This window comes from Podarcis vaucheri (assembly GCF_965113315.1).
Source record: "Podarcis vaucheri genome assembly, chromosome: 4".
NCBI lineage: Eukaryota > Metazoa > Chordata > Lepidosauria > Squamata > Lacertidae > Podarcis > Podarcis vaucheri.
The window spans coordinates 29,729,664-29,748,508 of record NC_138762.1 but is presented as its reverse complement, the minus strand read 5'-3'; the positions used below and the strand labels follow the sequence as shown (position 1 = coordinate 29,748,508).

Below are 18,845 nucleotides of genomic sequence, written 5' to 3'. Positions count from 1 at the left end.
CGCAGCTCCCAACTGTTTCTCCATCGCAGTTCAGTAGCCATGAACCACCAGTAAAGAAACACAAGATATTCAGGTCTCTTGGGAAACAACATTCCGTGTACATAAGCAAACAACTGAAGATACTTTTCTCTCAAGTGAAGATAATGAGTATGTCCATTATAGTACAGCAGCTGCCAGCTACAGTACACTAATTCTGCCATGAGTTAAGTCAGAAGGCTCCCACTTGCCCTTCTGTCGGTCCATTCGGTTGTATGTCTGCTCATTATATCATGAGGAAATGATCTTCACCCCGACTTTTCCATTTCAGGATTCACAGCTGCTCCATGGCAGTGAGCTAGAATACTACTAGGCTAGGGGTTGGAACCCCCTTTCATCACAGCCAGTTTGGCGTGCTCCACACCTGACATCATCTACCAGGGAAGCAGGAGGAAGTGGCTGGGCATAATGGTCTCACAGGTCCAATGGAGAGGACTGGGAGGCCTAATTAGAAGTTCACCTCCCCTAGGTCAAGGCAGAAGTTGACTGGACCATTGGCCCTCTAAAATGCATAGGTCCTTCCCCCCCCCCCAAGTTGTACACATCAATGAATCAAGCCACAGGGGTTGTCAACCTGGTCCCTACTACCCACTAGTGGGGATTTTAGGATTCTAGGTGGGCAGTAGGGGGTTCTATGGCACAAGCTGAATCCTCCTTCCATCGAGCACTGGTGGGCGGTAAGGAAATTTTACCATCAAGAACGATGCATTAGTGGGCGGTACCTATAAAAAGGTTGACTACCCGACTTAGAGCAACCTTGATTTTAATTGCTTTATGTGTCCTTAAAGTTCACATGATAATTAATGAGTAAGTTTTCAGGGAAATTAGCAGTAACAGATGCTGTCCACTCAACAGGCTGTGGATGCACGTGTACCTTATCTCGGCACAACAGGGATTGTGGATGAGTCATGCAAACCATTTATTTGCAGGCCACCCCTCCAAGACTTCCCACACACCCCCAGGTTATTGATTGCTGCTGTTACCATTAGTAATTGTTATAGCAGCACTAGTAGAAAGCTGTTCTTTAGAAAATGCTCAGCACACCCAGATCTTCTAAACAGCAGCAGCAGATTTTGTCCCTGTCCCAGTTAATGCTGTGCCGAAGTCTGCCCTCCAGTTTCTTGAAAGTTTTATTCCACGGCAGAAGAGGCTTTCATTTTACTCTCTCTGCCTCATTCTCAGGGCCTTTGGTAGGTGTGGATCTTTAGGAGCAAGAGCTGTCATCAGCTATGCAAACCATAAAACCACAGAATTCAGATCTACCACCCGCTCATCTTACAAGATTTTTAAAAATGGCCTGATATTTCTTTTAATGTAATGTCACTTGCAGTATGTTACCTAATTCTAGGAAAACTAATTAGAATATTATTCCTGTTTTCTGTAGTGGCTCTAGCTAATTTCCATTACAAATAGTTTCTCTAAAGCTTGAAGAGAAGCACATTGCATTAATGAGGAGTGACTCTCCCATGAATACCAATATCTATTCTTTGCAGATTAACAATAAATAAATATAAATGTCACTTTCCAATGGGGAATGGGTGTATTAAAATCCCAGACAAGCATCAGGACACAGTAAAAAAATACTTGTTTGCAGTTGTGACACAACCCACAAGTAACAGAAAACCTGAGCCGATACTACAAAAAAAGGCTTTAGCTTCAAGGATAAAGACATTGCAGCTAAAATGTCTTTTCTGAAGTAAAATATATATATGTGAAAAGTGTGTTTCATTCTGGAGGTAGAAATTACACTAAAAGTGAATTAAACAACCTACAGCTTTTTATGTTTGTACCTCTGGAAAGCAGATGTGAGGAATGGAAAACAAGAGATGATTGTTTTAATTAGATTTAACTAGCTAATAAGGTGCATTGACGCGAAGTATTTATCATCTGCCTATTAAGACCAGCAACTTAAGCATCTTATTGCTGTAGTCCTAATTGAAATCACTCATGAATCCAATTTGTTTCAATGAAGAGGGGGAAAGCTGTATTTCAGTGTGTATTTATGCTCGCTAGCCTTAGCCATTCATATTACTCATGTTTAAAACGTTAAGGTCATACAACACATTCACTGATTGATTTATGATGCTGTGTCTTTGAGTGCTGGGACCGACTGTGGAATTGCCAGGTTGAAATACTTTCTTAGTCATGAGCCTCATAGAGGCTTTGGGCAAATCACTTTCTCTCAGCTGTAAGCCGCCTCAGAGTTGCTAACTAAGTACACAATGGGGAAATTCTATATATGTTGCTCTGAGTTTATTATTTATTAAAACATTTATATACTACCTAGCACATCATTCTCAAGACACAACAAATATGTAAGAACCTAAGCAGAGCCTTTTGCCTCCGTGGTGTAATGTGGGGTGAGGTGGTTGCCCCAGGCACAAAATTGTTAAGCATACAAAATTTCAACACCCAGTACTGCCTGAATACCGGTACATCTGCATGCTTCCATCACTGGGCTCTGTTGAAAACTGCTTCTCCATGCGAACCAGGAAGTGACCTCTCCAGACAAAAGAACAACTCTTTCCTTATCTCTGCAGCTGCAATCTCCTGGGTGGTGGATGGCGTTATACTCCATCCTTTTCCTCCCTCCCATTGTGTGTGGTCCCGGGCACTGGCAATTCATGCTACGCCACTCTGCTGGATCAGGCCAATGGTCCATCTATTCCAGCATCCTTTTCTCACAGCAGCTAACCAAATGCCTGTGGGTAGCCCACAAGGGAACTTTCCCCTCATGCTACAGAGAAGCATATTGCCTCCAACAGTGGAAGTAGAACAGAACCACCAAGGTTCGTAGCCATTGATAGCTCTCTCCTCCATTACTTGGTCTGTTTTAAAGCTATCCAAGTTGGTGACCATTGCTGGCTCTTGTAGGAGCAAATGCCATAGGTTAACTACGTGTTGTGTGAAGAGGTATTTCTTTCTGCCTCTCCATATGGAATAGACAGGGTTAATATATTTCATTTAAGGGCTAAATATTAAACTTGACATTAAATACTAAACAAATTGTTAGGGCAGCCACACTCCTACCTTCTCTGGGGCTACGCCAAGAGAAGTCCAGATTAGGGAGCTTGTGCCATCATCAGACCAGGAAGTTGGCTTGAGAAAACTCAGTTCTGTATTTTGTACCATTTGCTTGCTGTAGTGTTTTAAATTGTTAGCCACCCTGTACGCCTTTGGCAGACAGACCACACACATAAATAAAATAAATAGGCAAACCTTCAGCTAGAGGGTGCATTTCACCTTTATCTGTAATGGTTTTGCATCCCCACAACCCTGCAATTTTCCATCAGCTGTAACAGCTACTGACCAGAACTATGTTTCACAGTATTTTACTTCTGACAAGTTGTGCTTCAAAAGAATATGGCTATTTAGCTCAAGGCCTAGAATAACCACTGAACCTGTCTAGACTGAATACCAAAATATTATTACATCAAGACATATGACTGCCCTTACCTTTGCACAGAAACCCAGATAAATGCACATCGGTACCACAGCTTAGGGAGAGAAGCCATTCCTCTTTCCAAGGCTGAAAGTAAATTGCCTGTAGAGCAGAGGAGGGGAAACCTATTTCAGTCTAAGAATCCCTTGTCGCCAACCTTCCAGAGGCCACACATCAGTCTTGGGTGGGGATAGAGTCAAAAGTGGGCAGGGCAAGGAAAGTGACTCATAGCTTTGGCCAGTAGCCTACATTCCAGCCATATATGAAAGTCAAGGTTTCTTTACGTACACAAATATCCTGGCAAGCAAGAAGCAAAATCACAGCTGAATGACACACTCCAACAAGGCAAAAGCACTGAGGCAGATGGAACAGGACCGGTAATGGTGTGGTCTGGAGAGCAGACATGGCTTGGGCACTGGCCAGAGGACTGGATTGAGACCTGAAGGGCCCTGGGGATCCCCACCATGGTTCTAGAGAAATAAAAACACTTATACTTTACAGTGATCCCCACCCCCACACCTTTGGAGAGGCAATCTTGCATTCATCCTCCCACTTAAGTGTCTTGTCAAATAACTTGGCTGTGATCCCAAATGATTTCCAAGGCTCACACAAGGTTCTTGAGTTGTTGGACTACAACCTGCATTATCTCTGATGTCCTAGATAACAGTAATAGAAACAATTTACAAGTTCTGGGACGCGGGTGGCGCTGTGGGTTAAACCACAGAGCCTAGGACTTGCCGATCAGGTCGGCGGTTCGAATCCCCGCGACGGGGAGGGGGTGAGCGCCCGTGGTTCATTCCCAGCTCCTGCCAACCTAGCAGTTCGAAAGCACGTCAAAGTGCAAGTAGATAAATAGGTACCGCTCCAGTGGGAAGGTTAACGGCGTTTCCGTGCGCTGCTCTGGTTCGCCAGAAGCAGCTTAGTCATGCTGGCCACATGACTCGGAAGCTGTACGCCGGCTCCCTTGGCCAATAAAGCGAGATGAGCACCGCAACCCCAGAGTCGGTCACGACTGGACCTAATGGTCAGGGGTCCCTTTACCTTACAAGTTCTGTTAAATCTTCATACATGGCTGAAAGGTGTATGAAGGTCTATATACACATTTAAAAAATACTGTATAAGTCAGCCTTTGCCAACCTGGTGCCCTCTAGATGTTTTGGACTCCCACAGCCCATCAGTTCCAAACAGTTGTCCGGGGCTGATATGCAGCTGGGAAGCATTAGGTTTATAAAGGCTAGTATGATCATGAAATATATAAGCAACTGTTTTGAACAAATGAGCATATCTTGTTTGACTGAAAGCTGCTTGGCAGCACCTTAATGAAGTGCGTTCAAGCTCTTACTATGCTTTGTCATGTAGTGCAAGCTCATTATAATGAAGTATCCCACAGTACACAAAGAAGACATCACTCAATTACCAGATTGCTTCTCTATTTGTTGTCATATCCCCCATTATATATTGTGTGGGCAAACCCCCCCCCCCCCCGCTTTTCTTTTCCAAGAGCTTACTTGAAGGACAGCGTTGAACGTAGAATTAAAGAACACAAAAGGCTATAAAATGGTCTGAGCAGCTGGAAAGCAACCAGCTTACCATTCAAAATGAGTATTATGCATTTGATTTTAAAATGACTAAAATGAATGCCAACCACGACTCCATCCCTTTTAAAAGTCATAGTCCACTTCAGTAGCTGGAAAGTACAAAAAACACACCACCTTCTTTAGCAACTAACCCAAATTGTCAGGATGCTAGGCCGCCACACAGGGATGTGAAACCTGGGGTCTTTCTGATGTTGTTGGCCTTCTTCCATCATCCCTGCAGGAAAAGGAGCTATGTTCCAGCAACATCTGGAGGGCCACAGGTTCCCCCTCCTTGCTGCTGAAAAGCCGTGGGCATGAGTCCCCAGGACCAGCCAGCTGTGGAAAACCTCAGACCCAGGTCTCAAAGGTATTCTTCCAAGTCTCCCTTGTTCACCTTGAGGGATCTTCCCCAGGATGTACTCCTCTCTAGCTCTGCTTCAAACTTAAATGTTTTTCCCTGGTTGGAATGTGTCCTTGGGACCCCAACAGTGCCCCTGCTTGTTTGGGTGGAGGATACAGAGGGCAGCTCCTGATAAATAGCTCCGTCAATGGAGCTACTTTTCTCACCAATTTCTATTTAAGCGATTGCCAGGATACAATGATAGTTATTTCCATTAACATCCAATATCAGTGATCAGGCTTGTGTGACTGTTCTTCAAACCGTACATGTAGTATTCGCAAGGACATTAATTCCAACATCAAAAAGCATTTCAGGATTGATAATTTAAGCAGTGTGTAACCTTACAATGCTGAACCCGACACATACAAGCAATACACATGTAATTACAGTAGCATACTCCTCCTGCAGAATGAAATATTATTTCCCATCATATTCAAAACGGTATTTATTAATAAATGTAAATTTCTCAACAATGAGTTCTTAATGCTTTATTGAAACTACTTTGCTTCTGCGAAGGTTGACTCTTTATTCATGATTTTTCCAGGACAGAGGGAGCGAAAATCAACAGGGAAGAAATGAGGCAGTAGTCAGAAGATGATGGAATACTCTTGAATCCCACTGATCTGAGTGGGACTAGCAAAGCAGAGCTTTGAGAATACTGCTATATTACAACCAGCAAACATTCAGACAAATCACTGCCATTGATAGGAAAATGCCAAGGTAGTATATAGCCAACTAGCTTATGGTTCAAGCAATTCCAGCAATTATTTATTATAAATTTTGACCATAATTAAGGTGGTTGGGGGAAGGTATTTATCTAATAGAGCTAGACTTGATGCCAAGAACCAGTTTAAAACTTTAAACGTAGTATTAAATTAGACAGGATGGCAGAGCCACAATTTCCCAACTGGCAACATGCAGGCATACCTTTGAATTTTCTAAGGCTAATTAAATTATTTTCTAATAATTTCTGCTGGAAGGCTGCACTGGTAAGCATTCCCACAATGCATGGTGTTCTGCCACAGACACGAAGATAAATGAAGCCAACATGTTTTCTTGTAGCAGTGAAGGAAATATCCAGTCATCCCAGAGTTGTCAAGCAAGGCACAAATTGTGATGGTTTGATCTAGTATCTTCTAGGGGAACGAAGGACACTCAAAATGGGAACAAGTAAGAGACGCTCAGCCAAGAGTTATTAACTGCACAGGGTAAATTTAAACAAACTGCCGACCAGGTAGCACACATATCTCAATAAATCAGAATTAAGTCTCCTGTACCTGCTGGTTCAGAAATTCTAATTCCTGTATGCTCAAGAACAATAACGTCTTCTTCAGCCTATATTGCTCAGTGAGAGCCTACATCTTAAGAAATTCAATGGTACTTCGGGTTACAGACTCCGCTAACCTGGAAGTAGTACCTTGGGTTAAGAACTTTACCTCAGGATGAGAAGAAGAAGAAGAGTTTGGATTTGATATCCCGCCTTTCACTCCCCTTCAGGAGTCTCAAAGCGGCTAACATTCTCCTTTCCCTTCCTCCCCCACAACAAACACTCTGTGAGGTGAGTGGGGCTGAGAGACTTCAGAGAAGTGTGACTAGGCCAAGGTCACCCAGCAGCTGCATGTGGAGAAGCGGAGACGCGAACCCAGTTCCCCAGATTAGGAGACTACCGCTCTTAACCACTACACCACACTGGCTCCATGAGAACTGGATGAGAACAGAAATCGCGCAGCAGTGGGAGGCTCCATTAGCTAAAGTGGTACCTCAGGTTAAGAACGGTTTCAGGTTAAGAACGGACCTCCGGAACGAATTAAGTTCATAACAAGAGGTACCACTGTAAAGCCACATTAGGGAAAAGACAACCTTAACTCAGTGTGGCCGCCTCCCAAAAAAATCACTAAAACCACAAAGAATGGTTGCATCCTTTCTCCCGCTGTGATTATGCATACAGTCTAATGGGTCCTTACCACTGCACCTTCCTGGTTTAATATGCACTGACCTCTGTACTGACAGCAGGCAGTTCTGGTGACTAAAATGGTAGTAATCTCTCAGACTTCGGATGGCCGTGACAAAGAGATCTAATAGAGAGGGGTTGTGTTTGCCTTGAGATCATAGCTGTCAACCTTTCCCTTTTCTTGTGAGGAATCCTATTTGGAATAAGGGAATTTCCCTTTAAAAAAGAGAAATGTTGACAGCTATGCTTGAGATGAGTTCACCTCTTTTCTGGTACCCCTTGCCATGTTACTATTATTGGGTCCTCTGGCCGCTGTTATCCTCTGTTGCACTTTCAACTGTCTCCCTCCCCTCAGGTCAAGAACAATACTCTAAATTTGCAAGATCAGAAGCAATAGTCAGCTGGGATTTGCAAGGCATTGTGATGTCAACCCAGACTAGTCCCTGAACAGCCCTCTGGCAAAGGCAAGGCAAAATGGGTGAGAAATTCACTATTTAATAACAAGCCTAGAACTGATGGAAAAATGTGTGTGTTCATCCCCCTGCCCCCCGCCCTCCCCCCGTAACAGAGATTGCAATTGTAATCTAAACATATCTAGCATAACTGCATTTTTGGGAACTGATGCAGAGAAAAGTATTAGGTAAAACCTTTGGAAGTTGTTTGAAGAGTTTTGCCTTTTTTAAAAAAAAAAGTACAGAGAGAGCGAGAAATCACTGTTTCCAGCTGCACTGCAGCAAGAAAATGGTATCTTTAAAATGGATTAGTATGATTGGCTGCAGACTGTTTCAATATAACTTACTGTAAGCATAATAATTTCATACTTGAACTTGTAACAGGGAGTTCAATTTGACTGTTTAATGTTATACAGTACATACTATAAACTGAACATAATTGAAGAGCACGCTAACTGAATCTTAGCGTATAGTCTCTTTATACATTATTTTACTGCAGCTACTGTATGCAGATCTCAAAGTGTTAGTACATAAGATATTCATTATACGTGTATGAGGAGGATAAAACCTAAAAGGTTTATAAACATTGTCATCTGCACCTGTTTTCCCAATTACACATTGAAATGCAAGAAATGAACATTTAAACTGCAAAACTATAGATTAAATTTAAACATTGGCATTTTATGATTAACTGATGTGCAGCAATATTAATGGAAATATGACCAAACTATGTTCATGCAAATAAATCTTCAACAGTCTGCAAGTAGTTTCAATATCTGTTCCATACTTTGTATAAAATGGTCTTAAGATATATACTCCGTAAATGTTGTCAGTGCAATATTGTCAGTGAAGAAAATGCGGTGCTACCTTCCTTTACCCACCCCCCTAGGATTTAAAAACTCTCATTTGCACTGCTAAACTTTGTGAACCACTGAGGTTACTTTGTGCTAGGGAAGTTTCTAAGTGAAGTCATCTGAGCTACCTTCAGCTAATGTTTTCAGACAGCTGTTTACCCAGAACTACGGGCATAAAAATATAGGACAGCTGAAGAACAGTAATTACTAGCTAAAAGAGCCACTACAAAAAGCACTTAATCAGAACAGCTTGATCAACACAAACTGTCTGGCTTTGTCTATTGCTGCTGCTGAATAATAATACAAATCAATACAAATTATATAATAAAAAAGCTTAGAAAAAAGTTGAATCACCTCTGAAAAATATACTTGCAAACATGTTTGCTAACTACCATGATGTTTCACCTCCCTTCCCCAGCATAAACTTCCTTGGAATTATAACTTAAAAGGATGCCTTTTGTTAATTTTATGACAATGTCCCATTATTCCATGAGATAAAATATTAATAAGTTAAAATTAGATTCTTTTACATTTACTGCTAGTAAGCAGGAGGAAAACAGCATGTTAAAACTATAAAGTGTGCTTGGCTAAGCATAAATAGTAACCTATACATTTTGGTTCAAAGACAGTTTGTAAAACTGAATACAGGACAATGCCTTAAGGAGTTTTCCCCTAGTTGTTCTTTTCTTTTCTTTTCCTTTTTTGTAATTTTACTCCAGAAACAAAGTTCAATCACTTTAAGGTAGGACATAAAGTGAAGCTTCACACAGATTTTGAATACCCTGACTGGAATATTCTGCAGCTGATCATTCAAATGAAAACACAGCCCTCCTAAGTCCCACCCCCTAACTGCCCATAACCTCACTCACAAAAATAAAAATTTTGGTTAACAAAGAAGAAAGTACAATAAACTCTTGGTAGAACGTTCTTCTCATGAGGCAAGGTAGCATATCCTACAGCCAGATAAGACTTAAAAAATTACATTGCAATTTCATTACATTTTTCTCATAAACATGCAACTCACTGTGAAATACAAAACACTTGGCTCTGAAGAGAGAACAGCTTTATAAAGACAGACTGCATCAATAAAATTTTCTTTCCGATTTTTACATGGTTATAAAACCTGCTTTTTCACTAAAGTCCAGGTACCAGGTTTCATATTATAATGTAATAATTTGCTCTTTGTGAACATAATGTTCAAGAGGAAATATACACATTGACATACTAGACTATTAAAAATTCAGTTACAGAATTTTATTGATACAGCAGATTAAACCAATAAGGAAAAATAAGGGGATAGGATTTCATTACATTATTTATTAACACATAAAAAATTAACATATTAAATCTTTTTTTTTTTTAAATGCTCAATGCCACGAGAGGTCCAGGAGTCTGGAATCAATACTGAGGTGCATAAAATGAATCGACTTTCACAAATCTGCATCTGGCTGTATTATTTTATCCCACATCATTCAAAATCAATTTGGCACCTTCGAAGACAGATGGGTGCCAAAGGTAAACACTGGATTAGATACATAAAGATAAAGAGATCATGTATTTCCTTTTTCAAGCAAATAGTGTCAGAAGTGTCACTATTTGTCAAGCTGATAATTTGTTCACAGTTAAATGCCAATAAAAATAAAAATACAGACACTGACAGATATTGCTTGATATCCATTCTAACTCCCCCCCAACCCTCCCTTTTTCGAAATAAACATATCTAACAAACAGTCTGGTACTGTCAGGTTTAAAGCCGCTGTAAAAGCTATACAAGCACTTTAGAAGTCAGAAACATTTCTTTTTTTAAAAAAGGATTATTTACAGGTGGTTTCTTTACTCCATGTGTTTATATAGCCAGTGCACATTACACTTCACAAGAACCCACAGTTAATGATATTAACATGTGTGTGGCTTATGCTTGTGACCTAGGAACTCCAAATGCAAGGGCGGGAAACAAAAGATTGGTCTAACTTCCTTCAGCAACCCCACTCTGAGCACCAACAGCTTCCTTCAGCCTGAAACTATGCATAATAAGAGCATTCTTCAAAAAGACTTCACTTCAAAGGCTGGGAACGTGGATTGTTCATCGCCTTTCCCTTTTGGATGTCCTCCGGCTCACCTGAGGGAAAAACACCAGATGAAGAGTTATAGGCTCTAATCCAGAAAAGAGATCTGTCTATCTAAACAGGCTTCCACACGAATCACCACCTGCTCCATCAAGAATCAAAAGCAAAAATGGGACTCACAACCCAAATTCATCTTAAATTGTGCAGCTGGGTGGTCAATGGCTCCTTATCAACCCTGGTTTGTACTTCCAGGTACCTTTTAAAACAGGCATAGGCGAACTCGGCCCTCCAGATGTTTTTTTTTGGAATACAATTCCCATCATCCCTGACCACTGGTCCTGTTCGGGATGATGGGAGTTGTAGTCCCAAAATATATGGAGGGCTGAGTTTGCCTATGCCCGTTTTAAAATAAACTTTTAAAAGTGTGATTTAGATATAGGAGAAAATAACCATTACTACATGAAAATGTTCTGCTCCCTGAAAAGATGATGGGTTTAATGCCAAAAAACTAGGGCTGCCATTCCCTCGTCAAATGGTGCCCGGACGGAATTTTTGAAAACCCGGACCTATGGCAGGCCATATTAGAAGAGTTGGTTTAATTTCATGAATTTCCTAAAACAGAACTTCCGGGGGGGGGGGAATTAGGAGAGATTTTGCAAAAAAAACCAACTCGACAACATTTGTGTCTGGATTTTCACTTACTGAAATATGGCAACCCTAAAAAAACTTGTTCCATTCATTTATTTCAGAGGGGTATCATGAAAGAGTTGATTTCAATGGGACTAGGCAGAATCAGGAAGATGGTGAGGCTTACTAGTAATATATCATGTAATGAGTGCTTATTTGGATCAAGACATTGGATCACATTAAGCACAGGTAACTTAGATTCCCACTGTGCTCACTTCTCTTGTAGTGTGGCATGTAAATGATTGGCCTACCCCACAATAAAATCCATTCATTTCACTTCCCACAGTAAATGTAGGTAGAAGGTGTCTCTTTGCTGAAGATCAAACTTTAAGACATGTGATTATCAAATGATGTTAAAACAGGCAGGCAAGCCATTGCTTGTTTCTGTACCTCTTGAAACATTTGTAGTTATATGTAATAAAATAATTCAAACTGGGGGGAAATGAAATGAACAGATTTAATAGGTAGCTGCAATACACAAACATTTGCTTACTCTGACTGTAGAAACTTCCTCTTCCTCCATTGTTACTTCTTGGGGAATGTCCTGAACAGGGGAACTACTTTGAAATACATCCATCTCTTCAGTTGATTCATTTTCTTTACTTGCTGTTTGCTTTGACCGTCCAGCTCTTCTAAAATGGCAAACCACAAATCAAGTGTATTAATCGAGGAGTGTTAAGCACAGGTCATCACAGCATTTAAGCAAAACTGAACTTATTTCCCGTCAGCCCTTACAGTGCATACATGTTCAAAGGTTGCTGCAAAACTCTGGAGGGACATTAAGAGCACTGGCTAGCAAGTTAACTATTTTGGCAGAATTATCTGAGGTATCAAAATTTTAAAACTAAATTTAATGTACCCCATATTAAATTCACCTCACACTCACCCTTTTTTCTGCTGCGACGGTGGTGTTTTTGGTGGTCTCCCTCGCCTTTTCTGTGGTGTGGATTGGTTCGATTCAGCTGTACTTATTTCAGATGATTCAGACCTGTTTGGGAAGCATATCTCAGTTACACAGCAGATTTAGAATTAAAAGAGGCTGAAAGTTAGAAAGCGGATATCAAAACAGGAGGAATACCTCTGTTGTGCTTTCCTTGGTGTCTTGTACTGCCGACCTTTGGGCTTCTGCTCGATATTTTGCCTTTCTTCTTCCTCCTCCTCCTCTTCCTCCTCCTCTTCTTCATCTACAGGTTTTACTGGTGTGGCTTTTTTCCTACCTCTTTTAGGAGCCTTTACTATTGGTTCTTCCTTTTGCGTAGAAGCCTTGGGAGGTCGCCCTCTTCTCCCCTTCTTTGGTGGGCTATTTTGCTCATCTTCACTTTCTAGCACATCTTCCTTTAGTCTCTTTTCCTCTGACCACTGAGGTTCCTCAGACTCTGAAATGGCCGCTGCTCTCTTTCTCCCACGCTGACCACTCCTAAGTTTTGGTTCTTGCCCCAGTTTATTCAGGTCGTCTATACCCAACTTTTCTTCTGAGTCTGTAATGATTTTCTTCCTTCCTCTGGGCTTTTCCAGATCTGACTAAGGAACAAAGAGAAAATTACTTCTCCCATCAAATATCTCAAGATTCTACTTCGGGAAAACAGATTTAAGATCAAGTGACGCTCTCCTAAAATGGGCTGCAGTATCTTGTCCTTTTAACTTAAAATCTTATCTCTTAACCTTTTTGGCTTTATAGTCATACCTTGGTTTGAAGTAGCTTCATGTTAAGTATTTTCGGGTCACGCTCCGCAGTGACCCAGAAGTAACGGAGCGTGTTACTTCCGGGTTTTGCCGCTCACGCATGCGCAGACGATAAAAATGACGTCACACGCATGTGCAGAAACGGCGAATCGCAACCCACGCATGCACAGACGTGGGTTGCGTTCGCTTCAGGATGCGAACAGGGCTCCGGAACGGATCCCGTTTGCATCCAGAGGTACCACTGTATTGTGAGAGCACATAATCTGAGGGGGAGGGGGTTAAAAGCAAGGTTAAAGTGAGTTGGGGGAGGAGTTAGTAGCCTGCAGCAGTTCTTCTTAGCTGCTTGCAATCTCTGGGAGTTCATGAACAGGACATGTAAAGGGGGCATTTTCAATGTATTGGTGGAAGAGAGTGAGATTGTGACTTTTGGATTAAGGCTGGTTGCTGAGGCTTGATTATGGGTTGTTTGTGTCTCTTTGTTTGTGGGTGTGGCAAAGCACATGATCTGAGGGGGAGGGGTGTTTGAGGGAAAGGCCTGGAGTGCTGTCTCATGGTGTATGTAGGACCAAGAGACATGGGCAGCAAGGGAGCTGCTGCAGTGACTTGCAACACCTGTGCATGTTTTTCCTCCTGCCTGAGAATGTGCAAAACCAAACCTGCAGCAAGTGTAACCTATGGAACCTAAACAGCTTTGCATCTTCTTAGTTCATATTGTTCCCAGACTGCTGCCCTCCAGATGCGGTTGACTCCTACTTCCACCCTTGCTAACCACTGGCTATGTGGACAGGCATTGACCGGAGTTGGTGCTCCAAAAGCAAATGTGCTAATTTTCAAAAGCTGGTGCCATTTTAAATTTTCAACGAGATTTTCAAGTGTATTCTCTTCTTTTCTTTTTATTTAGATACCTACTGGAAGGGGGAAAACCACAATACACTTAATTCATCCTTACAATTTCAGAATCATCTCTCTTGTCATTCTTCTTTCCAGGCAAAGGTGAAGCCATTGTATAGTCTTCATTTTCGCTGTGGTCCATTTCAGTACTATCAAGTCTATAACACACATATTCAAAGACTTTTTAGAAATATCATTAATTCTGCCACTTCTGATTTAGTATCAAATTAACAATGGCTTCAGGAAAAGGCCCGAAGCAACAAACTATTCTTAATGAATTTTTAGATAACTTAAATCTGATAAAACATACTTTTATTAGCCTCCAACATAAATTTATCATCTATTACGACAGATATACCTGCATATTTCAAGAATACCGGGGGTGGGAGGACAAGTGCTATACCATAAATATACTATGCCTCTTGAAGACCTAGCAGGCAGAAAGTCTACCTTCAGTGCACTGTTGTCCTGAAATACACTTTTTCCCAAAAGAAGGAATGGCATCCATTCACTTAAAAGGAAGACAATAAAGGGGTACATTCACTGGGGACTAAAACCTGATCCAAGTGACCCCAATGCATGAGGAGTAGCCAGGGTGGGGGCAGCTGCCCCTCCCAAATCAAGAAAAAATCAATACTAATCTGAGGCTTTGACCTCTAACAAAAGCCTGCCCCCGCAACGAAAATCCTGGCTATGCCCATGAGAGGAACAGGAATACCCCTCTCAAGTAGGGAAAAATAGCTTCCCTTTTGTTCCATTTCAAATCAAAGGAAGTCACTGAAAAACAATCCCTATCCATACACCAGCTTGTTTCATAGGATGCCTTTCTTACTATACAATAGAATTGCAATGATGCTGGCACACTGCAGCACGATGGCAGAGAAGCTGGTGGGCAGCCCAGGCAACTAGCATGGGTGGTGGGTAATCCAGAGGAAATGCAGAGGAACAGCTAGGAAAACTCATGGCAAATCTCCAGGAATCGCCCTGCTCTGTTGCTGCTGTGCTCCTCCTGCCAATGCCACCACTGCAGCCCCAGTGGCAGCAGAGCAGGATGGTTGCTGGGAGCTGCCACACCCAACCCTTCTGTTCCTTTGTGCCTTGCCTGAGCCATGGTTCACTTGAGCCGGAGGGGGGCAGTTAGACTGAGCAAGTGGACAAGCAAGGCCAGGAAGGGGGAGGAAACCTGTGGCAGACAATAATGGCAGGGGAGGGGAAATAAAGGAGCTTATTTTTCTCCTTCCCTGCAACCCCTTCCACCACTGTTGTTGTGGAAATCTCGAGGAACAAGCCTGCAGGCTTCTCCCCTCCTCCCAACAGGGGCAGCAGCCCCCACTGCGCCTGTGTTTTGTCTATCAGCATTGACTAACTCCAGCAATAAAGGATTTCACTTCTGCACTTTCTGTGTTGCCATTTCAGTAAAGAGCTCTGCAGTTCTGTTCCACCCCACCCAACTGGGAAGAAAAATAATGGCGATCTCATATAGCAAGCAAGGGAACATGTAGGATTCTGCCTTTATAAAGGACCCCATGCCCAACAATGTCTCTCTGGTATGGAAGTAGCAGAGGGAATGGCAGGGTCTCAGTAGGAGGGAACATTCTTTGCATCGGGAAGGCCCCGGGTTCAAAACCCTGAGAGGCACTGCCAGTCATAAGGCAATGTTACATCTGCATAAGACCAGAGATACAAAAGTTCTGTGAAATTATTATTATAGAGCACTTTCTCTTGGTACATGGTAACTGGAATTCTCATGTTGTTTAGCACATCACTATCCTAAGGAACGTTAGGCTGAAATACAGCAACTTCAGCTTAATTGAAGCCACACAGTACAGCTAATGGCAAGATTTAGACCATGCTTCCTCAACCTCAGCCCTCCAGATGTTTCAGGACTACAACTCCCATGATCCCTAGCTAGCAAGACCAGTGGTCAGGGATGAAGGTTGACTGTAGTCTCAAAACATCTGGAGGGCCGAGGTTGAGGAAGCCTGATTTAGACCTAAGCAAAAACCTGCTTCAAATTTTAAAAAATGAAAGTAGCTTAACATACAATTCTGTAACTTGGCATGCTTTCAAGTATTATTGTTACATTATCCTGGTAAGCCAAGTTGTATCAAGAACGCCAACGTTGATGGATTCATTTCATTCATTTAACAGATGTGTCAGGCAATGATGACAGCATATGGCTGTCACAGAAATGACATAGCAGGCTCAAAGAAATAGATCAGAGCCAACATTGCAATAACATTACCGTTAGTGGCACCCACCTGCCCAACTGGCTATGTAAAGATCCAATTGCCAATTTGGCTGCACATTTTGTTGCATCAAATACAAAAAATGACACTCCTCTGGAAGTTAACACTAGTATACCACTAAATAATACCAGTATGAGGGAAAGTTTTATATAGGGTTTATATATTAACTACTGAAGAAGCTAATCGTTTTGCTGTGTACCCACCTCCCTTTGATTCTTCCAGGTGAGGATGGATTTGAATTACTGCTGGCGTTGCTTACGGTTTCCATTCGTGAAGATTTGGATTGAGACTGCTTGCCAGCTGACGAAAGAGGCTTATTAACTGCTCCAAGAACGTTGGCAGCTTTGGGCTGGTGGAGGGGGAAAAGCAAATTCTCAGTTTCAGCTTATTATTTTTAGGAATAGGAATATCCGTCTCTCGGGTAACAAACCAATCTTCAAACCTGCAGTTTACGGTAGGCAATCCCAGAGCCTAACATATACAGCTTGAAAAATTAAGTTTCAAGACAAGACAAAAGGCTAGACAAAAGTTGCAGTTTTTACCCCTAAGGTGTTGTAGTCTTGTGCCCATAACATCTTCCACGAGCTAAGTCATACATATCCTGACCACAGTTATCCATGCCCTGCTCTCAAGACTTGTTCACTGCAGTGCATTATAGCATTTTGTACACTGGAAACGTCTATTAATTCAGAATAGGTTGCTAATTGGAAATTGGGACTAGGGAACACATCATGCCAGTTTTAAGACCAGGTGGTTGCCAATCACCTTCCGAGAACAATTCAAATTGTACCTGGCTGCCTGAAGGACAACTTTGGTCACATGTACCTGCCTGTGCATTGAAATCACTACTGTAGGGCCTTCTCCTGATGCTCCCCCCAAAAAATTAGGTAGGATGTGGCACCCCATTCTGAAATGCTCCCCCAAAGGTAACTTGTCTGGTTTGTTCTCTTTATGTTTTTCAGCACTAGGCAAATAACTCTATTTTCTAGGTATTTTTAAAAGCCAGCTCCCTGGTGCTCATGTGTGTTTCATCTAAAAACCACCATCCTAATCTGCAGGGTTTTTTCTTCTCCTTTTTTTTATTAAAAAAACCTCATTTAATGAAAAGGGGGGAGTGAGACAAATAAGTTTAATTTGGTGCAATACTAAGTAGGTATATACAAAAGCCCACCTTTCCTGGCGTGAAAAATGATTTCATTTCTGGAGGCAGATAGTTTTTGGTATTACTGAAATTCTGCAAAGAGAAACAAAACTAATTAGAAGAAATATTTCAATAGCAGTTTAGTCAGTATCCTTGGTTGGCTCTTGGGAGCCACACTAGTAAAAAATATTTATTTTTATAGGTATCAGAACAGATTTTTGATTCAATATTATGATCACGGTAGCAGATAAATTTAATGAAAAACAGCCAGTTTCCCAGCAGCACTTTATAAAGACTGAATACCCTGTGTTGTACACAATATTATAGAGTAGAATTTATTAATATTTCAAGTCTATAAAATTGAGAGCCCTCCAGATACTACGTTGTTTTGTTACCATAAAACAGTGGCTCTCAACCTGTGGGTCCCCAGATGGGACTACAACTCCCATCATTCCTAGCCAGCATGACCAGTGGTCAGGGATGATGGGAGTTGTAGTCCAACAACATCTGGGGACCTACAGGTTGAGAACCACTGCCATTGAACAAAACAGCTACCCTTTGTAATAAGTTGCACTTACCATGAAATGTTATTCTGGTCAGCAAAGAGTGGAGCACGCAGGTAAGGCTTCACTCCTCTTCTGGAAAGCAGGGTCAAAACTTTTGTTCTTGCCTTCCAGAAGAGCTAGGCCATACCTGTAGGCTTCACTTCTCTATTCAACAAGGAAAAGGTCCCAATCCACAAGCCAAATTTTACCTTGTCAGGTTGAGTGAAATACCGAGCTGGAAGTACAGGGTCTTTGGGCGATTCCAAACTATATGTTGTGCTCTTTGATATTATGATGTTCATTGCTATATCACACACCGTGTAAAGTTTCTGGGGAAGGGAAAGAAAGTGATTTTGAACACTATCAGAAAACATCCTAGAGTACTATAAATAAAGCAAGTTTTGTATGTAAAAGCTCATATATATTTTGTAACACCATCAATCTACATGAGGGAGATGGATATTGCAGTGTATGACATAATGTCACCTCTCTGCTCAGCATATGAATGCCTGCAACTATGGAATCCAGATTATCTGAGAGATAAAATGGTCCAGGCCCCCCCCCCCCCATTTCAGTTCTACGAAAAATGGAATCAACCTTCAGTATAAGAGAAAAGTAGAATACAAAGTTCATTTTATCCTGAAAGAACACACTGCCCAATAAGTTCCACCTTTTACAGCACTGGTCTTTAACTGGTGGGTCGGGATTCACTAGTGAGTCACAGCCTGATCCAAGTGGATCACAGTACTAGCAGGGCAACCACGTAAATATATGGTAAAGAATGACCGAGCAAGAATAAAGGATTGCATTTATCTTACAACGATCTTGGGAGAGCTAGTGCCTATTGTTGAGTTAAGCTGGAATCTGTTAA

General features: G+C 41.7%; 1 protein-coding gene across 1 annotated transcript in view; it reads right to left on the bottom strand.

Moving 5' to 3' along the window:
- Window positions 1-8,241: 8,241 nt before the first annotated feature.
- The window catches only part of PDS5B (PDS5 cohesin associated factor B), a 73,547-nt gene continuing 62,943 nt past the window's right edge, over window positions 8,242-18,845 (bottom strand). The window contains exons 28-35 of the mRNA XM_082221542.1: window positions 18,184-18,303; window positions 17,460-17,522; window positions 16,492-16,637; window positions 14,098-14,197; window positions 12,544-12,986; window positions 12,352-12,453; window positions 11,959-12,097; window positions 8,242-10,831 (exon numbers count right to left, since the gene is read on the bottom strand). Of these exons, the coding sequence (XP_082077668.1) occupies window positions 10,796-10,831; window positions 11,959-12,097; window positions 12,352-12,453; window positions 12,544-12,986; window positions 14,098-14,197; window positions 16,492-16,637; window positions 17,460-17,522; window positions 18,184-18,303 (1,149 nt within the window). The 3' untranslated portion in view covers window positions 8,242-10,795. The remainder of the gene's footprint in view (window positions 10,832-11,958; window positions 12,098-12,351; window positions 12,454-12,543; window positions 12,987-14,097; window positions 14,198-16,491; window positions 16,638-17,459; window positions 17,523-18,183; window positions 18,304-18,845) is intronic.